Source organism: Sinocyclocheilus rhinocerous, unplaced genomic scaffold (assembly GCF_001515625.1).
Source record: "Sinocyclocheilus rhinocerous isolate Xijiao unplaced genomic scaffold, SAMN03320098_v1.1 scaffold24, whole genome shotgun sequence".
NCBI lineage: Eukaryota > Metazoa > Chordata > Actinopteri > Cypriniformes > Cyprinidae > Sinocyclocheilus > Sinocyclocheilus rhinocerous.
In genome coordinates, this window is record NW_015647124.1 from 1,591,055 (window position 1) to 1,618,966 (window position 27,912).

Consider the following 27,912-nt stretch of genomic DNA (forward strand, 5'->3'; position numbering starts at 1 on the left):
TTTTGTCTGGTTTTTATTTTTTATTTTTTATTTTGCTGTCCTCACTCACAGTGAATGGCACTTTGTTTCATGTTTTGTAATGCAATTCCTTCGTACGTTTTGAAGAGTAGGCGTAGTGTCCAATTACTGGTACCATCCACAGTAAACAATACGCTTTCGATTTTCCCTCGAATAGACAAGTTATTATATTTGATTGAGCGCGGCGAGTAATGAAAGCTTATCAAGAAACCAGTTTATTCTCCCAGGCAGAGGACTCTCTGTCGTGTCTCTCTAGCGCCTCCTCTCTTGATCAGGCCGCTATAGAAACGGCAGGTCTCTTCGTGCGCTCAGTGAGCGACTGCAGCTGGAGGAGAGACAATAACAGCGACGCGTGCACAGGTACGTAAAACCTGCCAAAGCTGCCTTTAAATGCGATTTATTAATGTGTCCGCTGGTTTTTGTGCACTATATTCGAAGGTGATTTGTATCAAACATGAAACATGCGTCCCCTAGTTGTAAATTTTAATCGGCGCTGCATGTCATGTTAAATCGGGCCTGCGCTGCTTACGTATTAATAAACCAATGCCCTGTATATAGAATATGCTCGAATACGGACTCGCTTATTGGGGGACAAAAAAAGCTAGGTCTCATATGAAAAATACGTGAGTGACTAACAAGATTATTCAAAATGAACCAGGCATACATGTAACGGTATTTATGGGAGTTTTCACCAAATACCCACATTTTAACGTGGTCGTTTTCAAGATTAAACCCACAGACGTGCATACCTTATTCCTGTATGTTTCCTTTATTTCTTATCAGCTGAATGCAAATTGCGAGAGCTGTTGCGTTCAATGTGTCATTTTAATACCAGCTAAAAAAAAATCCTGCTGCACTGACTGCGATGCCCTCGATTAATGCGACTAATTCCATATAAAAAGGAATAATGTATCTTAAAAATCTGAATATGTCTGTGAGTTCAAGCTCATTGTAAATCGATTTTGCTTGAAGGATGCTTTGTTGGAACGCACCTCCTCCCTCCACCTCTAAAGAACAGAGATGCGGCCATGATTCCAGCTCTTCACGTCGTCTGACTGTTCACGGGTGTCTGAATTCAGCCCTCACTGTGTCTCTGTGTCTGATATCACGCTTGTGGCGGAATCCTGTAGAAATTATCGACGACTCATTTTTATTACAAGTCGTGGTTACGCTTCATCGCTGACCGAATGCTGATTCGGTGTTCTAATAATGGCATGCAACGCCTTTCTTCAACGACAGTGTAGTTGTTTAATCATGGGGATGCATAATTTTATTGAGTAACCAGAATTATTCTTCATATGTTCACCGCGCTTCGCATATGCGGTCGTTTTGGTAGCGGAACGTTCAGTATATTATCACTGTGTTACATTGCATCCCTGTGGACTGTAATCCGGTTGGAACGCACCTCCTCCCTCCACCTCTAAAGAACAGAGATGCGGCCATGATTCCAGCTCTTCATGTCGTCTGACTCTGTTCACGGGTGTCTGAATTCAGCCCTCACTGTCTCTCTGTGTCTGATATCACGCTTGTGGCGGAATCCTGTAGAAATGATCGACGACTCATTTTTATTACAAGTCGTGGTTACGCTTCATCGCTGACCGAATGCTGATTCGGTGTTCTAATAATGGCATGCAACGCCTTTCTTCAACGACAGTGTAGTTGTTTAATCATGGGGATGCATAATTTTATTGAGTAACCAGAATTATTCTTCATATGTTCACCGCGCTTCGCATATGCGGTCGTTTTGGTAGCGGAACGTTCAGTATATTATCACTGTGTTACATTGCATCCCTGTGGACTGTAATCCGGTTTAAAATGGGGGTTGAGTTGAGGATTTTTTGAATTGCCTGCAAACGCTTCTCTGGTTGTGCTACTGGGTTGCCTCGCCTTTTTTCTCGTTAATTACAGTTGACGTTTTCTATCGATTAGGCTACGTGAATTTGTGCTATGAGACTGTATTGATGTGACTGATTCTGGATTACAGACTAGATCCAAGTAACCAGACATGCCCTCTGAAAATATCCTGTAAAGAGCCCTGTAGGGTGTCTCCAGAGGCATATGCACATATTCTATTCTATTCTATTCTATTCTGTTCTATTCTGTTCTATTCTTAATTTTATTATTATTATTATTTTAATAAACCAAGGAAATGTCCAACTGACATTCTGAAATTGTCAATGACCACCATGCACTTTTGTTGTATGGAAAAGAACAACTGTGGCATTTTCATTATATATATATATATATATATATATAAATCCACACTAAAATTGTCAAATCTAATTCATAAAGTGTTAAGTTAATTGAACCAACCAATTGGGGGTATTTCCAAACACACTGATGGGGAATTTTGGCAGAAGCCATTACTACAGAATATGTAGAATCATAAACATTGCAAACCAGTGAATCAAAAAATGTAAATGTACTTATATAATTAGATGTGTATTTTTTTTATTATTAATTAAAAAAAAATATATATATAGGTTATTTCTGTCCTTATCACATTGCAATGATTGCTGTCTGTGCTATTTGTGCAAACATGTCTATTGCAAACAACAACAACAACAACAACAAAAAAAAGATAAACTGTTTAGCTGCAGCATTATAAATATTAGCAATGTGAGCTTATTATTTTCAGTGGTCCCTAAGCTGCACGAAAGCATCTGAGCAATTTGTTGTGGTTTAGTGATATGGGCAGGCATACAAAGACCATAAAATCTCTGACGTAATGCCATATGAAGTCTCTCATGTGTTTAATTGGCATGGTACTGACAGAGGGGTTTAGTTTGCTGCAACACCAGTCTCCTCAGACTAACTGGCATGAGAGGGTGTGATTGGGATTTCTGCCACAGACCTAGTGGTTTGTGTAATTTGAGGTGAATTTGCAGCTGTAGAGACTTAGGCCATTAGCTCTCTGACAGAAGCGTGATGAGCAGAATTCCATGTCTACATGCATCCACATGGTCCTTTGCCCTGAGAACTTAAGCATGACTGTTCTGGAATGCTGTTAGCCATGATCTGAAGCATATGCAATGTGGGATACAAAAGTTTGAGACTACCAAAATAGAAGATAGAAACATTTTTATTAGTAATTTAATGATAGCAATTATATAGTCATAAGTATATAGATGAATTGAAAAATTAATAGTGATTTCAGAATTCAGTATTTGGTTTGTCCTCTTTTTACTTTAATGAAAGCAGCACTCAAGCTGCATGAATTCCACAAGTTGGTGCAAAACCTGATGATCCATCTTATACTGCGTGACAAGATCATTTTGTAAGCTGAATATTTCTTGTTTTACATAATTATTTGTATAGTGCTGTTCACAATACACTTTCTTATTTTAAAGCAGCATGATATTAATGTTTATAATATCATAATATCTTCATGCCTTATAGTCACATTTTGCAAATTAGAGCTGGCCTATAATATAATTTACACATTGCAATCATACAAGCACTTGAGATTTGCTATCTCTTAGTATATAATATATCACTTTATGTGAGTATACTATTTGTATGCAGATACAGTTGGATATACTATATATCCAACTTTATTTATGAAAATAATTAAAAAATAATCCTTTGTTATATAAAAGTTCCAGACTGTATGTATGTATATATATATATATATATATATATGAAAATTATGTGAATATAATATATGAATATTACATATTTTTGCATAATTAAGTATTACATGATGGGGATGGGCTGCAATAATAAAAGACATTTAACATACAGTACATCATTTTCTAAAATGAATATTTGTTTTTCCACCACAGTACAGTAGAATCATTCTACACCCAGTTCATAAGGGAGTGACTCATCATAAGAATCATTTCACATAGTGGGATAATAGAAGTTGCTTATGTCATCACAGCACTCAGAATGCATTTTGTGGCGTCAGATTTACAGTCTGTATTCTTGACATCTAATCCAGCATCATGGTCTACATAGACTGCAATTATGATCTGGTGCATTTCATATTTAAGTCGTTGTGAAGGAGCCTGTTATGGGACTGTTTAAATTGGAACATAACTGGCCCTGTCCGAAAGGAGGTGGGGATCGAGAGCAGAGAGAAAACATTAGAGAGGAGTAACTTCATAGTGATGCGGAGCAAATTTAGGTCAGGGATACGAGGGTAGTCAACCGTGATGAGAGCATCACAGACATTCAGCTTTTCTAAAGCACAAGCCCAGTGTGTGCCAATGGAGAGCGGCGTTTTTCAGTTTGGTGCCAGATAAACAAGCAAATAACACCTAAGAAAATATATTCAGATTTTTCCTGCTGCCATCCATGGATTTATCTTCTAATTCCAACCAAGCCGTTTTTGACATAGTCTGATTACATTATGCCTGGTTACATAACAGATAATACCTGTTGGTGTACACACACATGATTTATTTTATTAGAAGTTATGTAGGTTGTCTGCCTACTGGGCCTCAGTGCAGGCCGTAACCACCATTGACAATAATTAGAAATGACCAACTTATCCTCCGCAATATATGATATAATATGTGATGCTGCTCTGTTTATTGTTGGGAAGGGATGACAAAATATTTCAGGATTTTTTAGACAAAACCTGTGTTACATTTTTAGGCTGGTCTGCCTCAGCAGTCTAACAGCGCTCGTCAATGTCAAAATAATCAAGATGACCAGTCAAATCAAAGAAGGCTGTTCACGTTCTGAACATGAATTCAATGTTCTAGTTTGCTTCAGTTTTTAAAAGTGTGAGGTAAGATGTAATTAGCCCAACATTTAATATTTGACTACTGTTTTATGACAGAAGTGTGAAATGACTGAGAGTAATATCCAGTGATGTTTGTCATCCAATGGTGTCACCGTTTTGAATAGAATATATAGGTATGATGAGACAAGAAATATTTTTGAACATATTAGGCATGCAAATAAGAGTGAGTTTGTGCGTATTTTAAAATAAAAATATTATTTGCTGATAGTTCAAATTGATTAATTTACAAAAAAAAAAACATTCATGTTTTTTAACGGTTAAAAGACTTTTTATTCTCTTATTTCTTTATTCCCTTAAATCCATTTAAATAATTTAATTATTTAATTCCTTTAGATGCAAGAACCCAAAATGGTTACAGCCTTGCCTCAGTGTATCATTGTATGTATATCTTTGCAATATACAAGACTGAAAGATTGAATCACTATTTTCGATGTTGACTAGATTGATTGGTGTTAGAAGCACAGTTTAAATGTCCTGCAAAACAACAAGTACCACACACGCTGACAAGAACAGCTTAAAAATTCCAGAAGTTTGTTGACATCCTGTCAGTGTAACAGTGGGAGCTTTGTTTCGTGAGACGTCTTGACACTCCATGAGAAGAATCAAATGCTCCCACGTAGTGCTGGGCAGTATACCGGTTCATACCGAAAGTGTTTATTTTTGTTATGATATGAATTTTTAAAATACCGTAATACTGGTGTATGTCGCTTAAACAACGTTCGGAACGCGACACTGTTTGAAAGGGGTCCCTTTTCACTGTTGCACTGTGGTGAGGGAACAGCTGTATGTGTTACTAAGCGTGAAAGTTCTGAAACTGAAGCTGTAGAACTAATAGAACGTGATGACACCGAAGAACTCATCCACAATATCCACACTGACCACCACAAATATCCACCGCCCCCTGCCGTTAGTTCCTGCGTCTCACACACACGCGAGCGCGACTTTAGCACTAGATTTAGCAACTTTCAGACCCTTTTAGCGGCTTTTTTCCATGGAATATTCATACTGACAAACCTAGCGACTTTTTTGGATAAACCTTAGCTATGGTTCAGTTGGAAGATTTCGCCAGTGCTGTCCCGCGAACGCGAGGTCTGACTTTCCCGGAGAAGTGTCACCTCTCTCGGCGTCTGTTCTGTGCAGTGAGCGGCAGAGAAGCAGCGCAGCCACCTGGTCATGCATGAAAAAAAAATACCGTCATGTACCGTGAAACCGGTATAATTTTGAAAAATTCTGTGATATTAATTTTTGGTCATAACGCCCAGCACTACTCCCACGTCTATTTGAACTATCAGTTTCACAGCATTTAATGAAAGGGGAAGTGTGTTTACAAGGAAGCACTCATCTGCATCTATTAGTAGAAGCTGAAGTTCAAACCAGACTATTGAGATGACTCAGAGTGCAGCGTCATGCTAATTTTTCATGTATAGGAGAAAGAAGCAAATCTTTTAGATTTTATGTGAGACCAGGTCTATATATTCAGAATGACTTACTAACATACTACTATGTACTGTATACTCTGCACATCTTGCAAAATTTCTGAATGCATGTAATGCACAGATGGCCTGCCACCATGAGCAGCATATAACAGAGCACATTGCGTGGTAAACTGTATCCCACAATGCAATGCACCTGACACTATTATCAGCCAACATATAATTTTTAACTCAACATTTATTAGTCTGATGAAATATTAAGACACTTTACACAAAACTGAATTAAATAAAATGTAATAGATAACAAAATAACATCTTTTATTTCTATAATGATAACTGGTCACCATTCACATGCAATTTGATCATGTCATGTGACATCAATTCAGCCTAATACTCTTTGAAATGTTTAATGTGGATTAACGAATTTTGTTTCATTTACTATTTTTAAAAAATAGTACACAGTATACAGTGTAAACGGCAATATTCAGAAATAATAAGTTAGTTGGCGCCAATGGCCTCGTGGGCAGCGCGCCGACATGTAGTGCCTTTGCACTTCGGGTGTCCCGAGTTTGAGTCCCGGCTTGTGGACCTTTCCCGATCCCACCCCCCTCTCTCTCTCACCCACTTCGCTTCCTGTCGACCTACTGTCCTATCTAAATAAAAGGTATAAAATGCCAAAAATAAATCTTTAAAAAGAAATAATAAGTTAGTGTTCCATTACCCATTGCTTCATTTTAAAATGAAGAAGACCTTAACTATTGCCACATGTTGTCCGTTAGAAACTCAAAGGCAATAAAGAAGGAAAGACAACCGCGATCTGATCTTGTGTCCAGGCAACTATCCATGTTAACCCTCACCTCGCCTTAAAAAAAGAGATTAGTTTGAATTCTTGTGTTCAGTTAACGACATATATGATGGCTTTATGTGTGTACTGCGGTGAATATGTCTTTGCATAGTATCCCAGGTGCTGTGCAAACATCTATGTTGATCTTGTGCTTTCTCTAGCCGCACACACCCTCGCAGTAGCTCTGTTTATGTGGCTTTGCGGAAGGGCCATGAGCCACGCCAAGTTCATCATTCTTGTTCCCTGAACACACACACAGACATCCACATACTTTAGAGCACCAACTGTGCAAGTTTTTATGCTTTAACACTCAAAATGAGGCACCACCGCCACACAAAATACAACAGATGTTAGTGCCTGGTTAGATGGTGCTCTTCAAATGCCCTTGGAGGCATGTGGTGTTATGGTCCATACTAGGTGGAGTCAGGACATGTTTAAAAGGTCTTTTAACTCAAAACTCATTGGATATACAGTGGGGTCTAAAAGTCATGTTGAACATCAGGGATTCAAAATGTACATTTGGAAAGTTATGGCATAAATAATAAAGAGATTCTGCACTATTTAGGTCACTAATCAAATGAGCAAATTTGTACAAAGGAGTTCACATGATCGATGTGACTGATGGTCAGATGTTCTTGCTTCCATTGTAGAACAAGTTGTTCTTTGGACCATTCTCAAATTATATGGGAAAACATGATCACAAATCATGATTTGTTGCTGTAAATAAAGCAAAAGGGTGACATACCAAATGCTAAGATGTTCTGAAATGTAAATCATGTCAATTCAACTTTTCACTACAATTGTGATTATCATAATGTAAATTGTAAAAAAAAAAAAAGGAAAAAATTCCATTCTAGAAGTCTTTTGGATCCCACTATATAATAGTCTTTTTTGTTATACCCTAGAATTTATTTGCTCTATTTGAAAATATACTGTATATTAGGTAAACAGTAACACATGTTGAACAGTCATTACATTCCCAGTGTACAAAAAGCTTTGAGGAAAGGTAAGAGAGCAAAGATCCTGAATCCTTGTGCAAACACTGTGTTCCAGACAGCTTGTGCGCCAGATGAGATGCACATAAAGCAGGTGAGATTTTTCCCACTGTTCAATGCAATGACTTGGAGAATCCAGACAGGTTTTTTTTTTCTTGGCTGTGGATTTTAGTAGAGTACACAGAGCAGGGAAACCCATAAGAAGATGAAAGAGAAGAGCAATTTTTTTATATAACTAAGAAGGTATTCAATAAATGCTAATGGAATACATCAACAGCTGTGTTTTGTATAGTCACACTGCTGTGGCAGTGACAATGCTGTTAATGCTCTACAGCATTCTTAAGGCCTGTTCACACCAAGGATGATAACTATAAAGATATAGTTCTAAAAATCGTTTTCAATATCAAAGAATAGCAGAGTCCATTCCACAGCTATAACGATAAATGCACAGAGAAACTATATCATTGGAATCACATTCAGGACGATTTTTTCCACATGATGAATGATAAAAACATTGACACCCAATCAGAATCAATCCTGCTATCAGGAGCTTGAGAATTGAAAGCGGTAGACGAGGGTGCGCTTAGAGTAAACAGATGGTATCGTCCATCTTTGTAGTTTCTTTATAGTTATCATTCTTGTTGTGAACGGGCCTTTAAGCTTATTTCTTCCCTCTCTGAATCATTTATCTACTATAATATGCTGCTACTCCAATCAATGTTTGCCATCAATGTTTGACACTTTTAAACCTCAGATGATGAAACTAAATAATGCATGAAACTTTCTGTGACTGTACATAGATAGTTCACCCAAAAATGAAAGTTCTGTCATCATTTACTCAACCTTATCATGTTGTTCAAAATCTCAGGTTATATTATATTATAGTTTAATAAGGGTTAGTAATGTGAAAAGCTATTTAGTTGGCTTTACCTTGATTCATCACCCTAAAAATTCTGAATGGGTGTAAATCTTAGAGAGAGAAAAAAAAGCTATAAAAAGCTGTTTATAGTTGTCTTGATGTCTGGAGGGCTGGGCTGTGAAATACAAAAATTGTGAATGTTTTATTTAATGTTAATTTCATGTAACTATATATATATACAGGTGCATCTCAATAAATTAGAATGTCGTGGAAAAGTTCATTTATTTCAGTAATTCAACTCATGGATGGATGGATGGGTAGGTAGATACACACACAATAAATAAAAAGCTTTTGTAACAATACCGTTCGAGTTTGGGGTCAGTACATTGTTTTTCTTTTTTTTCTTTTTGGAAAGAAATTAATACTTTTATTCAGCAAGGATATGTTAAATTAATCAAAACCAAGTGATAGTAACGACTTACATTGTTACAAAAGATTTCTGTGTTAAATAAATGCTGTTCTTTTTAACTTTTTATCCATCAAAGAATCTTGAAAAAATATTACCGGTTCCAAAAAAAAAAAATAAGCAGCACAACTGTTTCCAACATTAATAATAAATCAGCATATTAGAATGATTTCTGAAGGATCATGTGACACGGAAGACTGGAGTAATAGCTGATGAAAATTCAGCTTTGCGTAACAGGAATAAATTATATTTTAAAGTATATTAAAACAGAAAACCATCATTTTAAATCTTTAAATAAATGCAGACTTGCATTTCTTTTAAAAAACATGAAAAACTTTACTGATGTGTGTGTTGAAAATCATTACACTCCCATTGCACTAGAAAGAAAATGAAAAAGCACACCGTTTCTGAGTGCTACAAGCACACACGTCAGAATGAGCTGTCGGGATGTCTGCAGGGCTGGGTGCTGTCTGTGTAATGAGTGTGTGTTTGTATATGTAGGTTGAATAGTGCATCAGGATGGCTGTGAAATATCCAACATGTATAATCTGCTTTGGGCTGGGTAGCTGACTAAATATCCTAATAACTAAGTACCACTAATGGGATGGATTTTCAACATTAGCGATTATTATAGTATTACTAACTATGTAGTCATTAGCAAATATTTGGATTTCTAACACTTCGTAGCTCTGGAGCGGGAGTGTCCCATGTAAAAACAACAATTGCAGTCAGTGGAAAAAAGGGGTGTTTTCTGTGATTTGACAATTACAATAAGAACATACCAAAGCAGTTTTGCAAGTGCACTGTTACGTTGTGCGATACAATGGTTTAAATAAAGTGGCTACAGAAAGGCTTGCAGGAGGTACATAGAAACACGTTGGCTTGACTGCACTATTTTAGGCCACATAGCAGTAACCTTAAGCTAGACCGGCATGTTTGGCAGTATAAATATCCAGGTTCACACCGGCACTCTGGCTCTGTTTACGTTGAGCTTGTGACAGCCCTGTGTGAAGCCTTTGGAAGAGACAGGTCCTGACAATTGGATATTGATTCAACCCACGCTGTCTTTTGAAAAGTTGGTGGACACCTCTACTGTTGACTCACTCACTCAAGTCATATGGTTGGCCTGACAGTTGTTTCTGAGGTTTTCAACCAGAATTTTCCCCCGGAAATAACAGTTTTTTTCTTCTGTCAGCACTGAAAAGTCATTTTTGCCACAAGGAATCAAAGCAAAACAATTAGTGCCAGGCAAAAGCATTTTGAACTGCTTTTCTCTTGTGCATCCACTAACTTATTCCTTTTATTTTCCCTTCTTTCTTTCTTTTTATACCCTTCTTACTCTTTTCTCTCTTATCTTTACCCTCCATCCTCGCTTCCCCCTCCAGTATCCTCATTTGGACTTGCTATGGACCAGCAGCACGATTTATTGAGCTCCTCGCCCAATAGCCACACGGCTCACTACAACTCTAGCGATACCATGGCAACCTCCCTTTCTGGAATGACCATCAACGATCATCACCATGGCAACCAGTTCCATAAGGAGATTGGAATTGCGGTGGGGCTTGTGAGACCAGGGGACTGTCCAATGAAAGGTGAGCTTGCTTCTGTGGGAAAACAGGTTGGTTGTGTCACCGCCGGTCAAAATAACTACATAATGATTAACCTAACTGATTAGTCAGAACTATTAAACAAGCTCTGCAGTGTGAACAGGGTGTGTGTGTATCATGACAGCATTCACATGTAGTTGAAGGATAAGTTTAATTGTCCTTGAAAGACATACTTGTATGGAATATGATCTACACATTCAGCGGAAGTCCTACCACAACTTAAATTTGAATTTTAACTTTCAACCATGCATTTATTTATTTAATTAAACCTTTTAAGTAAATAAAATTTGTAGTAGCTTAATGAAATTGCCTTGATAGCTTTGAGAACTGGGCAGTAGATTTCTAGTTTTGCATACAATTCGATGCGGAGAATAAATGTTTATTCTAAAATGTTATTTTATGTGTTTTTTAGTGAATGGAAAGTGTTTAATGCTGATGTGTTTGAATTTTTGACATTTAAAAGAGTTTATGTTATGTTGAAGTTTTTGTGGTTACCGTTGTGCTGAAAAGTAGTGCTTTCGTTTAAGTTGTGAAAGGCTACATATGAGCAACAATATTTAGCATGTAAATTTAATGAACAAATAAGATAAGTTAGCTTGTGATGTGTTAGCTGTTAATTTAAATTGAAATAGATAAGATTAGTTGGTTCAGGGGCCTCCATTCAATTATACATACATTTGTTAGAACAACTTACAATAATTGCATCAGAAGTTGTCATAACTCAAAAAGATTGAAAAATAATACAATAGTTTGCACCAATGTTGTTGAGCAAAAATATTTGTTTTTAGAGTGTAAAAAAGATCCACAGCCAATAAGGATGAAATATAATTACAATTATTCATAAATGATATCTATTTACATGTAGTGCACACTATTAAATATTACAAGGACAATGTTATGACAGGCAAAATCTGATATATCTTGGCTGCCAGGGGATGATATTATCAGACAATGTAGCCTAGTTCTGCATTATACACCAAAGAAAGATTTGCACGTATGCCTACTAAATAATGAGATTATATTAATGACTTCATTAGCAGACAAATTCACTGTGATACTACATACACGTAGATGTGTAATCCCTCTGAGCGTCAATTAGCATGACCGCTAACGTGTGTTTCCTCCCGTCATGAGCAAATAAACGTATCAAATGATCAAAGACATTGCAGGGCGTATGATCTTTATACATATTTTAGTGATGAATGTGGCCGCAGTGGCAGCAACGCTTTGATACAGCCTTGTGTTTTAATTCCTTTACATAAACCACAAGGCTGTGCTTGACTGGGCCCTCAATCCAGGCTTTGCAGCTGCGTCGTGCTGTAATCCAGGCATGTGGGTCACCCTCCACTCAGGACGTTCTCTGGTACTAATTTAACACCATCACACACCCTGCTTTCTTCTTCAAGTGTATGAGGTTTTGTGTTTTCTGCTTGCAGACATTAGGCTTTTGAAAAGCACACAGTAATGAAATTGGTTCTCAGTTGAGTTACAGAAAATATAAGGCGACAGTGTACAAAGGAAGGCATGAGAAAGGCATGAGAAAGGCACAATCAATGGACGTTAAATGAGTTTGAAACCCTTTCATTCACTGTTCGACCAAAAGTATAAACAGTTGTCTTATTCAGTAGCTGAATCAAAGCTACTGATTAAACTTTGCTCATTTGACATTCTTTACTGTGATGGCATCAGTCATTCTAGCACAGATTCTAGTTTCTCAAAGCAATAGCTCACCAAAAAATTGCTGAAAATGTACTCACCCTCAGGTCTTCCAAGATGTAGATGAGTTCGTTTTTTCATCTGAACAGATTTGGAGAAATTTAGCATTACATCACTTGCTCACCAATGCATCCTCTGCAGTGAATGGGTGCCATCAGAATGAGAGTCCAAACAGCTGATAAAAACATCACAATAATCCACACAACACACTCCAACAACAGGGGATGGACTTTTTCACTGGAGGAGGTGTTATTATGGATTATGGGAATTTTCTCAGAAGCGAAAGTAAAAACATCTTGATGGATTTGTTTCTTACAAACAATGCAGGTTTTGACTTCACAAGATGTCAATTGATGGAATGGAGTCATGTGGATTACCTGTGTATTATTGTGATGTTTTTATCAGCTATTTTGACTTTTATTCTTGGTATTAAACTGAGACTATTCCTTTAAATTAATGATGTTGCATCATAGTCCTGGGAAAATCCTGCTTTTTTTGGAGAACACAGAGTTTTCTAAACGTAGTTGTTTGTTTAAAACCACAGCCAATCGTTGAACTCCAAGGATGTATATGGAAAGGAACAAACACTGGTGGTATTGACTGACAGTCTTTTGTAAAGGTGCCAGCTTGTCACAGAGTCTTCCGTTGTGTTGTATGTATTCACATGCCTTAAATGGGACCATAACACTCTCTCTTTTTTCTTCTGTGACCCCCTGCATTCTTTAGTGCGTGGCTTATATTTCCCTAGTTTACAGCCTTCACTAGTGCACACTTTCTCCCCTTTTGCTCTTCCTGTAATTCCACACACAAGGAGGAAACACTGCTCAGAGCATCTGCCACCAATAAATGGCAGATACTGCAATGGCACATCAGAGAGTGAGTATGTTATAGATAGTAAAGCTAGTATGTTAGTGGCTCTAGGAACACAGTATTAAACATTCGCTGCTTTCACACAAGCGAAAGCTTAACATAAGATATCATTCACACATCTTCACCAAAATACAGATAAATGTAAACGTAATGTAAATCATCAGAAATTGTTTTTAAATGCTGAGCCATTTAGCCTGCCTGAATGAGGAGAAATACTTCAGTTTCACTATTTGACAGTATTTTTTGACTTCCAAATGGCTGGGGCTAATCAACACATTACGACACAACACTCATGTGCAAGATGCTGGAAAACCAGTGAAATGTGGTGCAGTGGTCAAAGATGTCCATCTAGTGCTTGTTTACATAGAAAAACAATTCAAAAGCAGCGCAGTGGAACAAAAAAATGTGTGAACCGGCTTTTACTGTAAACAGTGCAGAGTAATTTCATAATTACTGAGAGAACGGTAATTTTACTAGTAAAATTACAACTTTTCATTCAGGAATTTCTAGAACTAATTTCCAGGTATTTTTCAAAAGGTCCTGTTTATACATGTGCCAGGGAAACACACACTGGACAGACCGGTAAGTTTTCAAACAATCCAGAATCAAACATATGGCAGCAGAGCAGGTGAAATTTGTGAGAGGAATGGTGAGTTGCCACACAGACACTATTAGTATCTCATTGAGAGATACTGAACACTTTCCTGTTGTCTTGTAGGAGGATCACCAGGAGACTGAAAGGAGAAGAGGAGTTGGAGACTGGAAACCAGGACGAGGATAGAATAACATAGGTAAGTAATCTTCAAGTAAGTAACAATCCGAACGGATGCAGTTATAGCCATAGACAAAACCAGACAAAGTGTGTGTGTGTGTGTGTGTGGAAAGTCCTTTTGTATGGTGCTGGAGTGATCGGTGACAGCTGGTAATAATTAGTAAGCCGAAGATTGTGAGCGCCGATACTGGGTGAGGGTGGAGCCTGGTGATTCCGTGACAGTACCCCCCTCTCCACAGACCGCTTCTGAGGGCAGATTACCCCGGCGTCGAGGTGGATGACCTCTGTTGCGAGGTGCAGGTTTCTCCGGATGAGCATTGTGGAAAGTGGCGAGTAGATCAGGGTCCAGTATGTCCCTTCTTGGGACCCATGAGCGTTCTTCTGGACCATAGCCCTCTCAGTCTACCAGATATTCCGGTACACCACCTCGGCACCGGAAGTCTAAAATTTTTTTGTACCGTGAAGACTGCTCCATCCTCTTCGACTGGCGGTAAGGGAGGTACATCACCATCACCAGGCTCTGTGGAGGAAAGGGATACTGGTGAGTGATAGGGTTTGAGTTGTGAAACATAGAATACTGGGTGAATGCGGTAGTGATCAGGGAGTTTTAACTGGAAGGATAATAAGATGATCTCCTTGATGATCTCAAAGGGGCCAGTGTACCTGGGACACAGCTTCTTGCATGGTAGGCGCAACCTAATAGTCCTGGTTGAAATCCATACCTTTTGTCCAGGTTGATAGTTGGGAGCTGTGGATCTATGGACGTCGACAAGGTCCTTTTGCCTCCAGATGGCTCCTTGTAGGTGATGAGTCCCAGACCCTCTCACTCTCCCGGAACCAGTGATTCACCGATTGTACATCAGAAGGTTCCCCAGACCATGGGAACATTGGTGGTTTATGTCCGAGTATGCACTGAAATGGGGTAAGATCTGTGGTTTGCTGGCACAGAAAATTCTGTGTGGACTAGGCTCAGGAGAGATACTGGCTCCAGGAGTTCTGGTGGTTATGGCAGAAGGTTCGGAGGAAGAGTCCAATTTCCTGTACCTTCCGTTCTGTCTGCCCATTCAATTGAGGGTGGTATCCTGAAGACAGACTGACTGTCATATTTAGGAGTTTCATGAATGCTCTCCACACTCTGGACATAAATTGAGGGCCTCTGTCGGACATGATGTCTTCGGGTATACTGAAGTATCTGTAAACATGGTTAAAAAGGAGTTTGGCGGCTTCCATAGCTGTGGGTAGCCCTTTGAGAGGAATGAGTCTGCATGACTTGGAGAATCTGTCCACAATCACAAAGATGCAGGTATTACATTGAGAAGGAGGTAGATCCATGATGAAATCCACCCTAGATGCAACCAAGGGTGATTTGGAACGTGCAGAGGAAGGATTTTGCCTGATGGAAGATGATGGGGACTTTTGGAAATGGCGCAGTCTGTACATCCACTCACAAACCTTCTCACATCTTGTGCCATGCTGGGCCACCAGAAACTATCTTGAAGTAGTGAGAGGGTTTGATTGGCCCCTGGGTGACCAGTACTAACAGAGGAATGAGCTGTATGGAGGAGTTTGGTTTGTTGGATTCTTGGTACATATTGCCGGACAGGAGGACAACCTGGTGGTGGACTCTTAGAGGCACTGGCTTGGTTTTCCTCAGAGGTGTCCACTGGATGGGGTTTAAGAATACTTTCGGATCTGCTCAGGTTGTTTGGAAGAATCATCAGAGGAGTAAATGCAAGACAGTGCATCAGCCTTGCCATTCTTGGAACCAGGATGGTATGCAATCTTGAAGTCAAGTCTGGTGAAGAATAAGGCCCAACGAGTTTGACGAGGGTTAAGTCGTTTGGAATCACTGAGGTATTGGAGGTTCTTATGGTGAGTCCACACTGTGAATTGATGGCAAGTTCCTCAAGCCAGTGCCTCCATTGGGTAATGGAACTGTAGTTTTGGATGTAGAAATTGGCGAATCTAAGGAATCTTTGGAGCTCTTTGACAATCTTGGGAGTGGGGCAGTTACGAATAGCTTCCACCTTCCTCTCGTCCATTGAGATACCATTTTGGTTGACAATGTACCCTAGGAACTGGATCTCTGATTGTTGGAACTGGCACTTTTCAGCCTTGAGGAACAGGTTGAATTCCCGGAGTCTCTGAAGGACCTTCGCAATGTGCTGGCGATGTTCAGCCAGGCATCTCGTGCATAAAATCCTGAAACAAGGAGGGGGTGTTTACCAGCACATACAGCATAATGCAATATTCAGAGTGGCCAAGAAGGCCATCTTACATTCATCCCCCTCGTGTATCCGGATGAGGTTGTACGCGCTGCGGAGGTCCAATTTGGTGAAGATCTTGGCTCCCCTCAGATGTTCCAATGCAGCTGGGATGAGAGGAAGGGGATACCTGAATTTGACGGTGATCTTGTTGAGGGCACGGTAATCTATATAGGGCCGCAAGCCTCCATTCTTTTTTGCCACAAAGAAGAAGCAAGAAGTAGCAGGGGAAGTAGATGGTCTGATGTATCCTTGTTGTAAAGCCTCCTGAATGTATTCCATGGCTTCTAGTTCAGGTAGTGTTAAAGTATAGATTTTGCCGCTGGCTACTGGTTCACCTGGAAGGAGATCAACAGCACAGTCCCATGGCCGGAGTGGTGGTAACTGGGAAGCTCACTTGGGACAGAAGACATCTTTGAACTGGGAGTAACAGTCAGGGATGTCAACAGATTGTTGATTCATGGGTGTCTTGACGAAGGCGGAGTAGACGACTACTGATTTCGGTTCCTTCTTGAGTGGAATGGGTAATGTAGGAAAACATCGCTTGCTTCATTTCTTAATCTCACCAGTTTCCCAAGGGAGATCTCGATGATGTTGCATTAACCACGGTTACTCTAGGATGACACCAGAGGTAGAATTCTGAATTTCCTCTTGGTGGAGCATTCCAACATGTAAGTGAAGTGGACCCACTCTATACCGGATGTCTGCACAGTTCAGGGGTTTTCCAATGATGGATTGGGCTTTGTAATGTCTCTCACATGGTGTCTTCTGGAGGTGGAACTGGCGTCAGAGAGCACCAAAGATAAAGTTCCCGGCTGACCTAGAGTTGACGAGTGCGGTGACTGGAAAGGAGATATTCGAGACAGTAATGAACACTTTGGTAGTAAGATGCGATGAACTAACATAGGTAGCTTGGACAACACTCATCAACGGTCAAGGAGGTCGGATGGGGCATTCGACAATAACATGCCCAGCAGCACCGCAATAGAGGCATAATCTCTGGGTCAGCCGCCACCTGCGTTCCGTCAGGGATAACCCGTGTAGATTCCACTTGCATGGGTTCTGGTTCTGGAGAGCTGGTGGGCTCTGGCTGACGAGAGGCGGAGGAGATGTTAGGCTGACCCTGGAAGATCTCTCCACAACCCTGCATACAATGGGCTACTCAAATAGAGAGTTGGATAAATTTCTTGAGGCATATGGAATCATTGTATGCAGCGAAATGCAGCTGGAGTTAAAGGGTTAGTTCAGCCAAAAATAAAAATTAGACTGTGTTTTACTCACCCCCAATGCATCCTAGGTGTATATGACTTTCTTCTTTCAGACGAATCCAGTCGGAGTTATATTAAAAATTGTCTTTGATCTTTCAAGCTCTATCGTTGTACTCGGCGGGTGTTGCATTCCTTCTGTTCAAAAGACGTGACATAAAGGGCGGATGACGTATGAGGTCAGCGGGTGAACTAACCCTTTAAGGCTACAATCCCTGTCGGTAAGTGGTGATAAGAGAGCTCTCCTTCCAGCCGCTTGCTGCTGCTAGGGTACGAAACTTCAGGGCATAATCATTAATGGACATTTTTCCTTGCTTCAATTGATAAAGTTGATCACCAGTAAAAGTAGCTCCAGCTGGCTTACCAAAAACTTCGCGGAAGTGCCACAAAGCCGTTTAATGTCTGCGTTACAGGGTCATTTTGCCCTCTGCAGTACTCTCCATTTTAATAGGGTGGAATGCAGCTCCATGTAGAATGCGGCTGCATCTCGTGGGCCAGCAAACATTGTAGCAGAAATCCGTTGCACTCCTCCGCTGAACCAGAGTAGGGCACCAGGTTGGCCATGGGACTGGCGACAATGGTAGGTGGTGAAGAAGTGCTTGGTGCAGTGACTGGTGCGGCAGTGGTTGGGTGAGAAAGACTAGCGAAGCAAATCCACCAATTCCTGAAATGGATAGGGTTGCTAAGTGCAAAGTGCCCTAAGTGCTCATGCTGCCGGTTCCTGTCTTCGGTCTGGTCTTCTGTCAAGGAAACACACACTGTACAGACCGGTAAGTTTTCAAACAATCCAGAAACACTTTATTAAATTACTTGGATCAAACATATGGCAGCAGAGAAGGTGAAAATACGGAGTCGTGAGAGGAATGGTGAGTTGCCACACGCACACTATTAGATAGTCACTGAGAGATATTGAACACTTTCCTGTTGTCTTGTAGGAGGATCACGGGAGACTGAAAGGAGAAGAGGATTGGATCATGGAGGTAAGTAATCTTCAGGTAAGTAACAATCCGAACAGATGCAGTCTTAGCCATAGATGAGACCAGACAAAGTGTGTGTGTGTGTGTGTGGCAAGTCCTTTTGTATGGTGCTGGAGTGATCGGTGACAGCTGGTGATAATTAGTAATTGGGAGACTGAGAACGCTGATACTGGGTAAGGGTGGAGACTGGTGATTCCGTGACAACATGATCTCTAAGTTGTAATTTACTGGTAATTATCCAGAAAGGGCTGTATGTGTGAAAGCCCCTATTGTGTACAGCTGCAAATGAACTATAATGTAAAAAATTTTGAATGATGTTTTTAAAATTGTTTTGACATATTTTGCTTGCTTTTGTAGAATTCATAGTATTGCACATTTATTTACTTATTTTAAATAATTTGAATAATAGGAAATTGTCATCAGGATGTCATGGATGCTCAAAACAATGTTTTCACCAGTGTCGTCCCATTTTGCTGCAATCAAATCGTAGTATGGCCCAATGCTGGCCTGTGATGATGACCTTTGTTTTGGCCCGCCATGCCATTGAATCATATCTTTGTTTCTAATTAATTATTTTATTTTTTCAATTATTAGATGACTATCAATTCAATTTGATTCGATTCGGTTCAATTTGACATTTTATTATGATATAGTTGGATATAATGCATAATTTACTTTCGGTCCACAGCCCTCAATTAATTTTTGTCCCTCATAGTAAAAAGTTTCCGCACCACTGATTTATTCTGTTTGAATGCCAAAGTTTTTGAAAACCTAAATGGACTAAATTTCTTTTAGATATTTTGGACAATGTTTCTTGTTACTTCAATAAACAGTTACTTTCCAGCACTGCAGGTTATTGCTGATATGGGTTGCCAGCACATTCAGCTGGGATCAGTTTCTCGCCTTATATTTAATTTGACGGTAAAATTAGCAGTGTATTTTTACATTTAAATGCGTTCTTACAACAACTGAATTAATTAGTTTTTTCCCTACCAAGTTCAGAGATCCAGTTGCAGAGAAAAATTGATGAGATTGCATAGAGTTCACAGTACAGTGTGACTGATTGCTTCAGCTGTTTGACATCAATTTATTGCCGTTGAAAAACATAATACTTTGCACAAAACAAAAACTAAACAAAAAATACAAAATTAAATAGAATAAATAAATATTGTTTTATTATTGTTTTACAAACTAAAACAAAAATGTCTTATCTGTATAAAGTGATCATTTTTGTCAATTAAGATGAATACAATGTCAAATAGAACCTTTAAACATATGAATGAATACTCTATGAATACTGATTGTCTCAAAACAACAGCTGACTCTACATAAGTTGTGCCTTATGTGTTTTTTAACCAACATTCTCTCTCACAGAAGAGTTTTCAGAAGAACGGGTGGATGTTGAGCTCAGTAGTGCTGAAGGCACCTCCTCTGCTGAGGAGAAGCAGTGTGGTATGCATTGCTGCACTTATAATAAAGATGCTTTGAAATGCAGTTTGTCTTCGCTTTCCCTTACAAATTGCCCTTTTTTAAAATAAAAAGTTAATCAATTTTTATTTTATTTTTTTAAATATTAAGTAATTCTTTTTATTCATGCAGTGCAATGCCTATTACTAACTTTGCCTTGTTAAATATACAGAGTTTCAAGACTGTGTTAGCTTTGTTTCCGGTTGTTTGGATATGTGTTTTTTTCCCCGTTTTAATTGATCTTTTGTTATAGTGTTCATGTGAGTTAATCATCCAGTTATTTGCTTTCAGCAGAGCACTTTTGAAGTCAGCTAAAGTCTCACTGCAGCTGAGTTGGGAATCTAAACCTTCCATTTCTGGCTTGCTTTTAGACTTTAACAGCAGCTTCACTTGCACAAGTAAACCAGGACTTCCTTTAGGAGCTTGGTGTGTGAACTGTTCAAATGATTGTTTTATAGAAAGCCCCCAAGATTCAAGACAGGAAGAGAAAGAAGATCAGTCCCAGCCTGCTGTGGAAGTGACGAGCGGTACGGACCTTCTGCTCCATCAACTGCTGCCTCTTTTGACTGACATGCTTTGCTTGACTGCCCTTTTGTGCCTTTATTGATGTGGATGCCTTTGTGCCTTACATCCTAATGTTTCTAATTTTCTATAGCATTTTTTTTTACTGATTTGTTGCATATTTTAAGCCTGCAGGATGCATTTGCTTCTGTTTGAAGTGGGCCTACTGGTAACAAGAATGCCATCTTGGATGCAGTTGTTTCAAATTGCCATTTCTTGCTTTGAAATCCTTTTTATGTTGCGCTTACATTGGGGTGATTTTTAAAGTGTAAGGTAATATGTATGTCTGCAAGCACACTGTTTAATTTTGACATCACTGCTGAAGCATGCTGACAGGTTTCAGGCTTTTAAATCAAAATAAACTCGAGGGAGACTCCAGCGCCATTCTCAGATTAGTTCCCATGTGATTAGTCACAGAGACCTCAGAGAGCTCAGCTGCCTTTGCCAGGGTAGGTGTGATGTTATGCCAAGTCTGGAATTAATGCTTTGTGCCAAATAGGATCTCAGCCAAAGCTTTTCTGTCATAGGTCACAGTGCTTTAATTGCAAGTATTTGTTTCTTTTGTGATTTCGAAATGAAGTGTAGTATATTGATGGTCTGATTTCACTCTAGGTTATAGTGTTTATAGTGCATCTCTGTAGCTGAAATTGCCAGAAAATATGCTATGTGGTTCTCTAATATTGTCTTTTATGTTTCTCTCTCTGTTTGCTACATATCCTGATCATTAATAAGCTGGAGGAACGGCACCCGCAGGTAAAGCACTATTTTACTCTTACACAACTACCACATTAGTGTCATGCTTTGTAGAATAGCCATTATGCTACATGAATTATGATCTCGTAGATGTTTTTTCCTTTTTTTATTAAAATATATTTTTTAAATTTAACAGTTTGTTTTCTCTGTTTTCTCTGTTCTGGTAGTACTCCACCTCACTCATCTGTATTTTGTACTGGTTATTTGGTTTTGTGAATTCACAGAGATATGTCCATTTTATTTTAATAATCAGTAGAAACTAGGTGCTTTTAAAGAGCAGACTCCAATAATTACTTTTGTAATAACGTCAAATGAAAAGTGTTACTTTTTTTAGGGCCATACAAATTTTACATTAAAATTTTTTTTGACATGCTTTAAAGAAGTGCATTTATTTTGATTTCTTGACTCACATGTAAAATATTTAATAACAATTTTAACTGTTTTGTAATTTGATATTACAGTTAAAGTTAGTATATTTTAAATATACTTTTATAATAAAATGTACTTGTCAGTACATTCGGCGGTGTGCTTTAATCCTATTTCAAAGACAATTAAGTAATTAATAACATATATTTAATTAAGTGGGTCAAAAAGCACTCTTGCACTTAATAATCCGTTTTTATTTAATTGTAAATAACATAAAATAAACATTACATTAAGTTCACACTTAAGCAAATTCTTTTATCGTATATCAATTATCGCATATCATTATCCATAATAAATACTAAATAAACAGTATACTTTTTCACAAGGATAGTGACACAAAAAGAAAATTTTTTTATGTTTCAGTTGTAAAAAAAAAAACACTTATTGCCAACAATCTTGCTCTTTAATTGCACCTATCAGCTCATATTTTTGTGTTCAGTGTGAAGTCCGGTTTCATCACAGCTGTTTGTTTTGGATGTTAGCAAAGGCCAGCAAACCAGTTTGTTATGTTTGCTCATCGTCTTTCCTCTTCGGTTGTCACCACAAGTATTTTTGTTCCCTCCTTATCATGTGACAGTTTCCTTGGGAAAAGTGATATCGATGTTGTCATTGCTTTCTATAAATCTTCTGACCACTGTCTGTCCATGGTGAATGGGACGTGCATTAGTGAAAGGCAAGAGCGGCTTTGTTTCCAGCTTTAGCAGCAGGGTTTTCACCGGATGGTTATGATCAACACTCGGACTGGAGCTGTGTAGACCACCAGAAAATACTAGAGCAGGACGAAGACCTCCTCAGAAGCAGCTGGTCTGGACGACCGGTCCATTCCCATCATCGACGGACATCCGTCAGTCCAGACCGCACCAGGAGCCTGTCTTTGGAGAATGAGCCACCTGTGACTTTCCTGGTCTGCAGCGCTGCCCTGGAAAACCTGACATCCGTCGGGGAGAGGATTGTAGAAGCCAGGGCTCCTTACAGCGAGACCCTTCAGGAAGAGAAAGAACTGTCTTTTTATGGCAATGAGAGCCATGTTGAAGAAGGAAAGCTTCCGGCGTGGGCCAGCAGGGTTCAGACAACTCTCGCTGAATATGCACCTTCTGAAACCAAAGAACATATTTTTACAAAAAGTCTACCTCATGAACACATGGAAGCAATGGGCAAAGTGCAGGAGAAAGTTGATGCTACGTTATCTGGGGGTAATCACAACGTTATTGTTACCGCCAAAGATGCAGAGACCAAAAAGACAGAAGCCACTGCTTCCTCTACAAGCACAATTGGCTCTCCAAAAGGTGTCCACGTCTCAAGAAAATCCCTGGTGCCGGTGGCTCAGTTCAAAGGTCTGTGCAGTTAACACAGAATCCCAGTGCAGTGTCTCTTCCTTGGTTTGCCTCCACCTATGTTTTACAGAGCCGCTTTGCACCAATTTCTGTCTATAACGAACATCCTACAAAATGAACAGCGTGCTGAGGAGAACGATCTGTTGTTCTGCAGTTGTTTGCTACATGTCGTCCTTTTTTAGGCACTCAGTCTCACTCTGTCATTCTTTTGTTCCCTCTGGTGGTCTTGAAGCCTGTTTTGCGCCGCTTTATAAAATCCGTGTTTGCTGGCCGTGTTTCAATGAGTTCAGTTTGGCATGTCTGTGTGCATGAATGTGCTACTTGCATGCGTTCACAACACCATCTGGTGCAGCACTGCTTTAACAGATCCCCTCACTTTCATTTACAGCTTACTTTCTCATATGTTTCTTAAAAACAATAGAATTAATATCCAGTTAATATTCACAAGTTAAGAAAAAGAGAGAAAGCATTAGGAATAAATGTAGCAAACTGTAGTCAATTTAGCAAAGGTATTTCCACACTGTTAACATAGCTGGAACCTAGTCAGCGGCCTACACTCTTAAAAAAGAAAGTTTCCAATGGGATTTTTTCACAGCGATGCAATAGAAGAAACATTTTGGTTCTCCAAAGAACCTTTCTGTTAACAGTTCTTAAAAGAACCACTTTCTCATTTTGAAGAACATTTTAAAATCTAAAGACTTCATTATAAAGAACCTTTTGTAGAATGGAAAGGTTCCATATATGTTAAAGGTTCTTCATGGAACCATCATGGCCAATAAAGAACCTTTATTTCTAAGAGTGTACGGAGGAAGAACTTTAAAGAAGCGTATGTGCATTATTGCAGACCTCTTATTTAGGCTTCCTTCATGGAAAAGGCAGTATCAGAATGTATTACGATCAACTTTTAAATCCAATATGGCAGGCCAGGTGAGCGAAATGTTGATTATAAACTAAAACCATTGAATTCAATACTTTAAAGAATGTATAAAAACGGTTTTACATCATTTGAAACAAACTATTTTATCCAGTAATTGTATGTGCTATGTATTTGTTTCGCCTTGTTAGCAACATGTGAACATCAAACCTCGTTGAAATTGATTGTAAGTTGAGTCTCTAGTGTTACAGATTAGTCACTTGTGAGGTTTAGTAATGATTTAGTAATGGTTAGGCAGCTCACTAGGCTTAGCAACACATTTATTCGCATTCTATTTCTGATATACTGATTGTATTCATATTGGTGCATTTTTTGGTTCTTCACAGCTCAGTCCAAGACCAATGGTGATGCAGAGAAGAGGGTGAGTGCTAATAGCTATTTTGCATCATCTTTCTGTTCTCTTCCACTTTCACTGTAGAATTGTTTTGCCTTTTATTTTGCTTTCTGTCGCTATTTGTACTCCATGGAGTTTTCGTCCACTATGGTTTTGCTCTTTATGTAAAGACCCCTAAAAACAGTAAAGTCAGACCCTCCTCCCATAAAACGTCTTCCTCCATCCCGAAAAAGGCCTTGGCCTCCTCTAGTAGATCTCCCTCAGTACCTGCCACCAGTTCTGGACCCAAAGAATCCAGGCCAAGAGTGAGTACAGCGGCTGGTGTCGGACCCCGTGTCTTGCTGCTGCTGTGGAGAATGGTTTAACTTTGCGCCTCTTTTACTGCCAGTTTGCACACTGTCTGGTGTGATTAACAGCATCTTTTTCTCTCCTCCTACTAACTGGCCAACATCTCATTCACACAAAATTCTGTCTTTGATGTTAGTTTTGACAAGTTAAAATAGTCAGCATGATTTTAGAATAATTGTATTGCATAACTTGGTTGTGCTTCCAGTGGATGGGTTAATAATTACTGAATGTTCTTTCGATAAACTGTATGTTTGAACAGGCAAACATGTCATTAGGCCTATAATAAATTTTTCTCATTTGTTTATGAATGCTTCTTCAAATATGAGTGCTTTTGTCTAACAATGTCCAACAGTGGGCATACATGTATCGCTAGAGAATTGTCATTTTGATATGCTAACAAATGTCATGTCCAACACATCTTTATAGTGGAAATGACATACTGTGCTGGAAATTACATTCTTTGTCATAAAAATGGCAAAATTCTTTGTCTTGTTAAGGCTAATTTCACATAGCATTTGTGTCCTTAAATAATATTTTTACAGCTTTTGCATAATTTGAGAAAATTACAGCTTGGTTGGAAATGACTCACAAATATTTTGTCGCAAGTGATATTTATCTCTTTTCTACTTTAACTTATTTCAAGCTCTCGTCAGTTTTGTTCTTGTGAAACTGAATTTACACTAACTGAAAATTGTGGGTTATGGTGGAAATTATGGCAAAACTGAGGGGAGAATGTGCTTAGTGGATATAAGTATATGTTCATATGTTACATGTTCCTATGGCTTAGTGGTAGAGCATTGCGTTAACTGCGCAAAAGGTTGTGGGTTTGATTCCCAGGTCGCAGTAGATTACAACTCTCCCTATCTTCTTCCTTTCACAGGTACAAATTCTTGATCAGAAGGTGGATTTCAGTAATGTTCAGTCTAAGTGTGGCTCCAAAGCCAACCTCAGGCATGTACCAGGAGGTGGAAATGTGAGTAACTCTGGAATGAATCCAACTAGGGCTGCACAATTAATCCAATTTCTAATCGCAATTACAATTATGGATGCCACAATTACGTAATCGTTCAAAGCGGCAATTAATCGTTCAAAGTCCACTTATGTTATTCTGCGTGCTTAAGATATGTTTTTTTCTTTCTACATGTTATCTTAAGGGTTTTTCCATTGTTTTAGTTTTAGTTTTAGTATAACATTATAATACCATTCATATTTTTACTTTTTTATCATTTAAAGAAGAAACCAATCCGATGTATAGTTGACATTTGAAGCTTAATACTATAGAAAAGCACTAAAGGTTTTTCAGTTAGAGTGTTTTCAGCTTGTTTATTTTCATATAAACAGTGCAGTTGCATCAAACAATGGTATAAACATCATCATGATAATCGTAAATTAATAATCGCAATTACAATTTCAAGGGAATAATCGACAATTATGATTTTTGTCATAATCGTGCAACCCTAAATTGGCTGTACAAGTCATTTCAGCTAAAATTATATTAAACTGACTGAGTTGAATCTTGTAAAACGTTGAAATTTGACATTTAAAATTCGATTTTTTTTTTGTTGTTAAAAACATATTTTACCATGACTTCTTGATCAATCATGTGGTCATTGTGGTCAAAGGCTAATGAACCTGTTTATTACTCAAATAACTCTCTCAAGAATAGTTTATAAGTCGCAGTAGATTACAACTCTCCCTATCCAACACATACATTTTATTACTTATTACTTATTTTATTACATTTTATATTGTATTTGTCATTGGCTATCCCAACATCATCAGTAAACTGCCACTGTTTGCCAAATGTTAGCTAAGAATTATACTGTACAATGAGAATTGACTAATATATTATCTCTAGGTATTGTAATGGTTACATTTCCCAAGAATGGTAACTATCCAGTTGTGCAAACAACCTAAAATGTTTGCCGTTCCAAAGTCTATTTTTGGAAAGCACTTAACAATATGTGACCCTGGACCACAAAAGCAGTCTTAAGTCGCTGGGGTATATTTGTAGCAATAGCCAAAAATACATTGTATGGGTCAAAATTATAGATTTTTCTTTTATGCCAAAAATCATTAGGACATTAAGTAACTCAGATTCCATATTTTCAAATAGTTGCATCTCAGCCAAATATTGTCCTATCATAACAAACCATACATCAATTGAAAGCTTATTTATTCAGCTTTGAGATGGTGTATAAATCTCAATTTTGACCCTTATGACTGGTTTTGTGGTCCAGGGTCACATATGTCTTTATGCTTCATGAGTATCGGGGAACTTTTACCAATTTGCAGTTTTTGTTCATGAAAACTTCCAAACGTTTACTTTAAACAGCAGCACATTTTTGATCAGAAGATGGACTTTAGTAATGTCCAACTAATGTCCAATGTGAAGTGTGGCTTCAAAGACAATATCAAACACACACCCGGAGGTGGCAATGTAAGTTACTATTGGATAAAACGGTATGGCGAACCAGTTCACTCCTAAATTTGCCATTATTCTTTCATTCCTTACTTCTGATAGATGGGAGTCTAATCAAACTCCCAGCCATACTGTACTGAATCGAGATGTCCCTTAGATGTTCCTCATGAAGTTGTAAATACTGTATACTTCAGATGTTATTAGTAAAAATCAGAAGGTTTCTGATTTGGCTTCAACCAAAAGGGTAATTCTTCTTTTCCTTGACCTCTGCACTCTTTCAGGTGAAAATTCTTGATCAGAAGGTGGACTTCAGTAATGTCCAGTCAAAGTGTGGCTCCAAAGACAATTTGAAACATGTACCGGGAGGTGGCAATGTGAGTAACTATGGGATGAACTCAACACCCTCTGTCTTGGTTCTTCCTGAAGTTATGAACATTTGTGGAAACCTTGTATAAAAGTGAAAGCTCTCATTCAATGTAGTAGTTGTGTCTGTT

The 27,912-nt window shown here is 38.6% G+C and overlaps 1 protein-coding gene across 1 annotated transcript; it reads left to right on the top strand.

Annotated features, from left to right (window-relative positions):
• Nucleotides 1-300: 300 nt before the first annotated feature.
• mapta (microtubule-associated protein tau a) lies at nt 301-27,873 on the top strand. Its single transcript, XM_016513248.1, has 9 exons — nt 301-378; nt 10,754-10,960; nt 20,214-20,291; nt 20,765-20,833; nt 21,600-21,620; nt 24,641-24,675; nt 24,819-25,007; nt 25,877-25,969; nt 27,700-27,873. Exons 2-9 carry the CDS (start codon nt 10,774-10,776, stop codon nt 27,871-27,873), a joined length of 846 nt encoding a protein of 281 aa, XP_016368734.1. The 5' UTR covers nt 301-378; nt 10,754-10,773.
• The last annotated feature ends 39 nt before the right edge of the window (nt 27,874-27,912 follow it).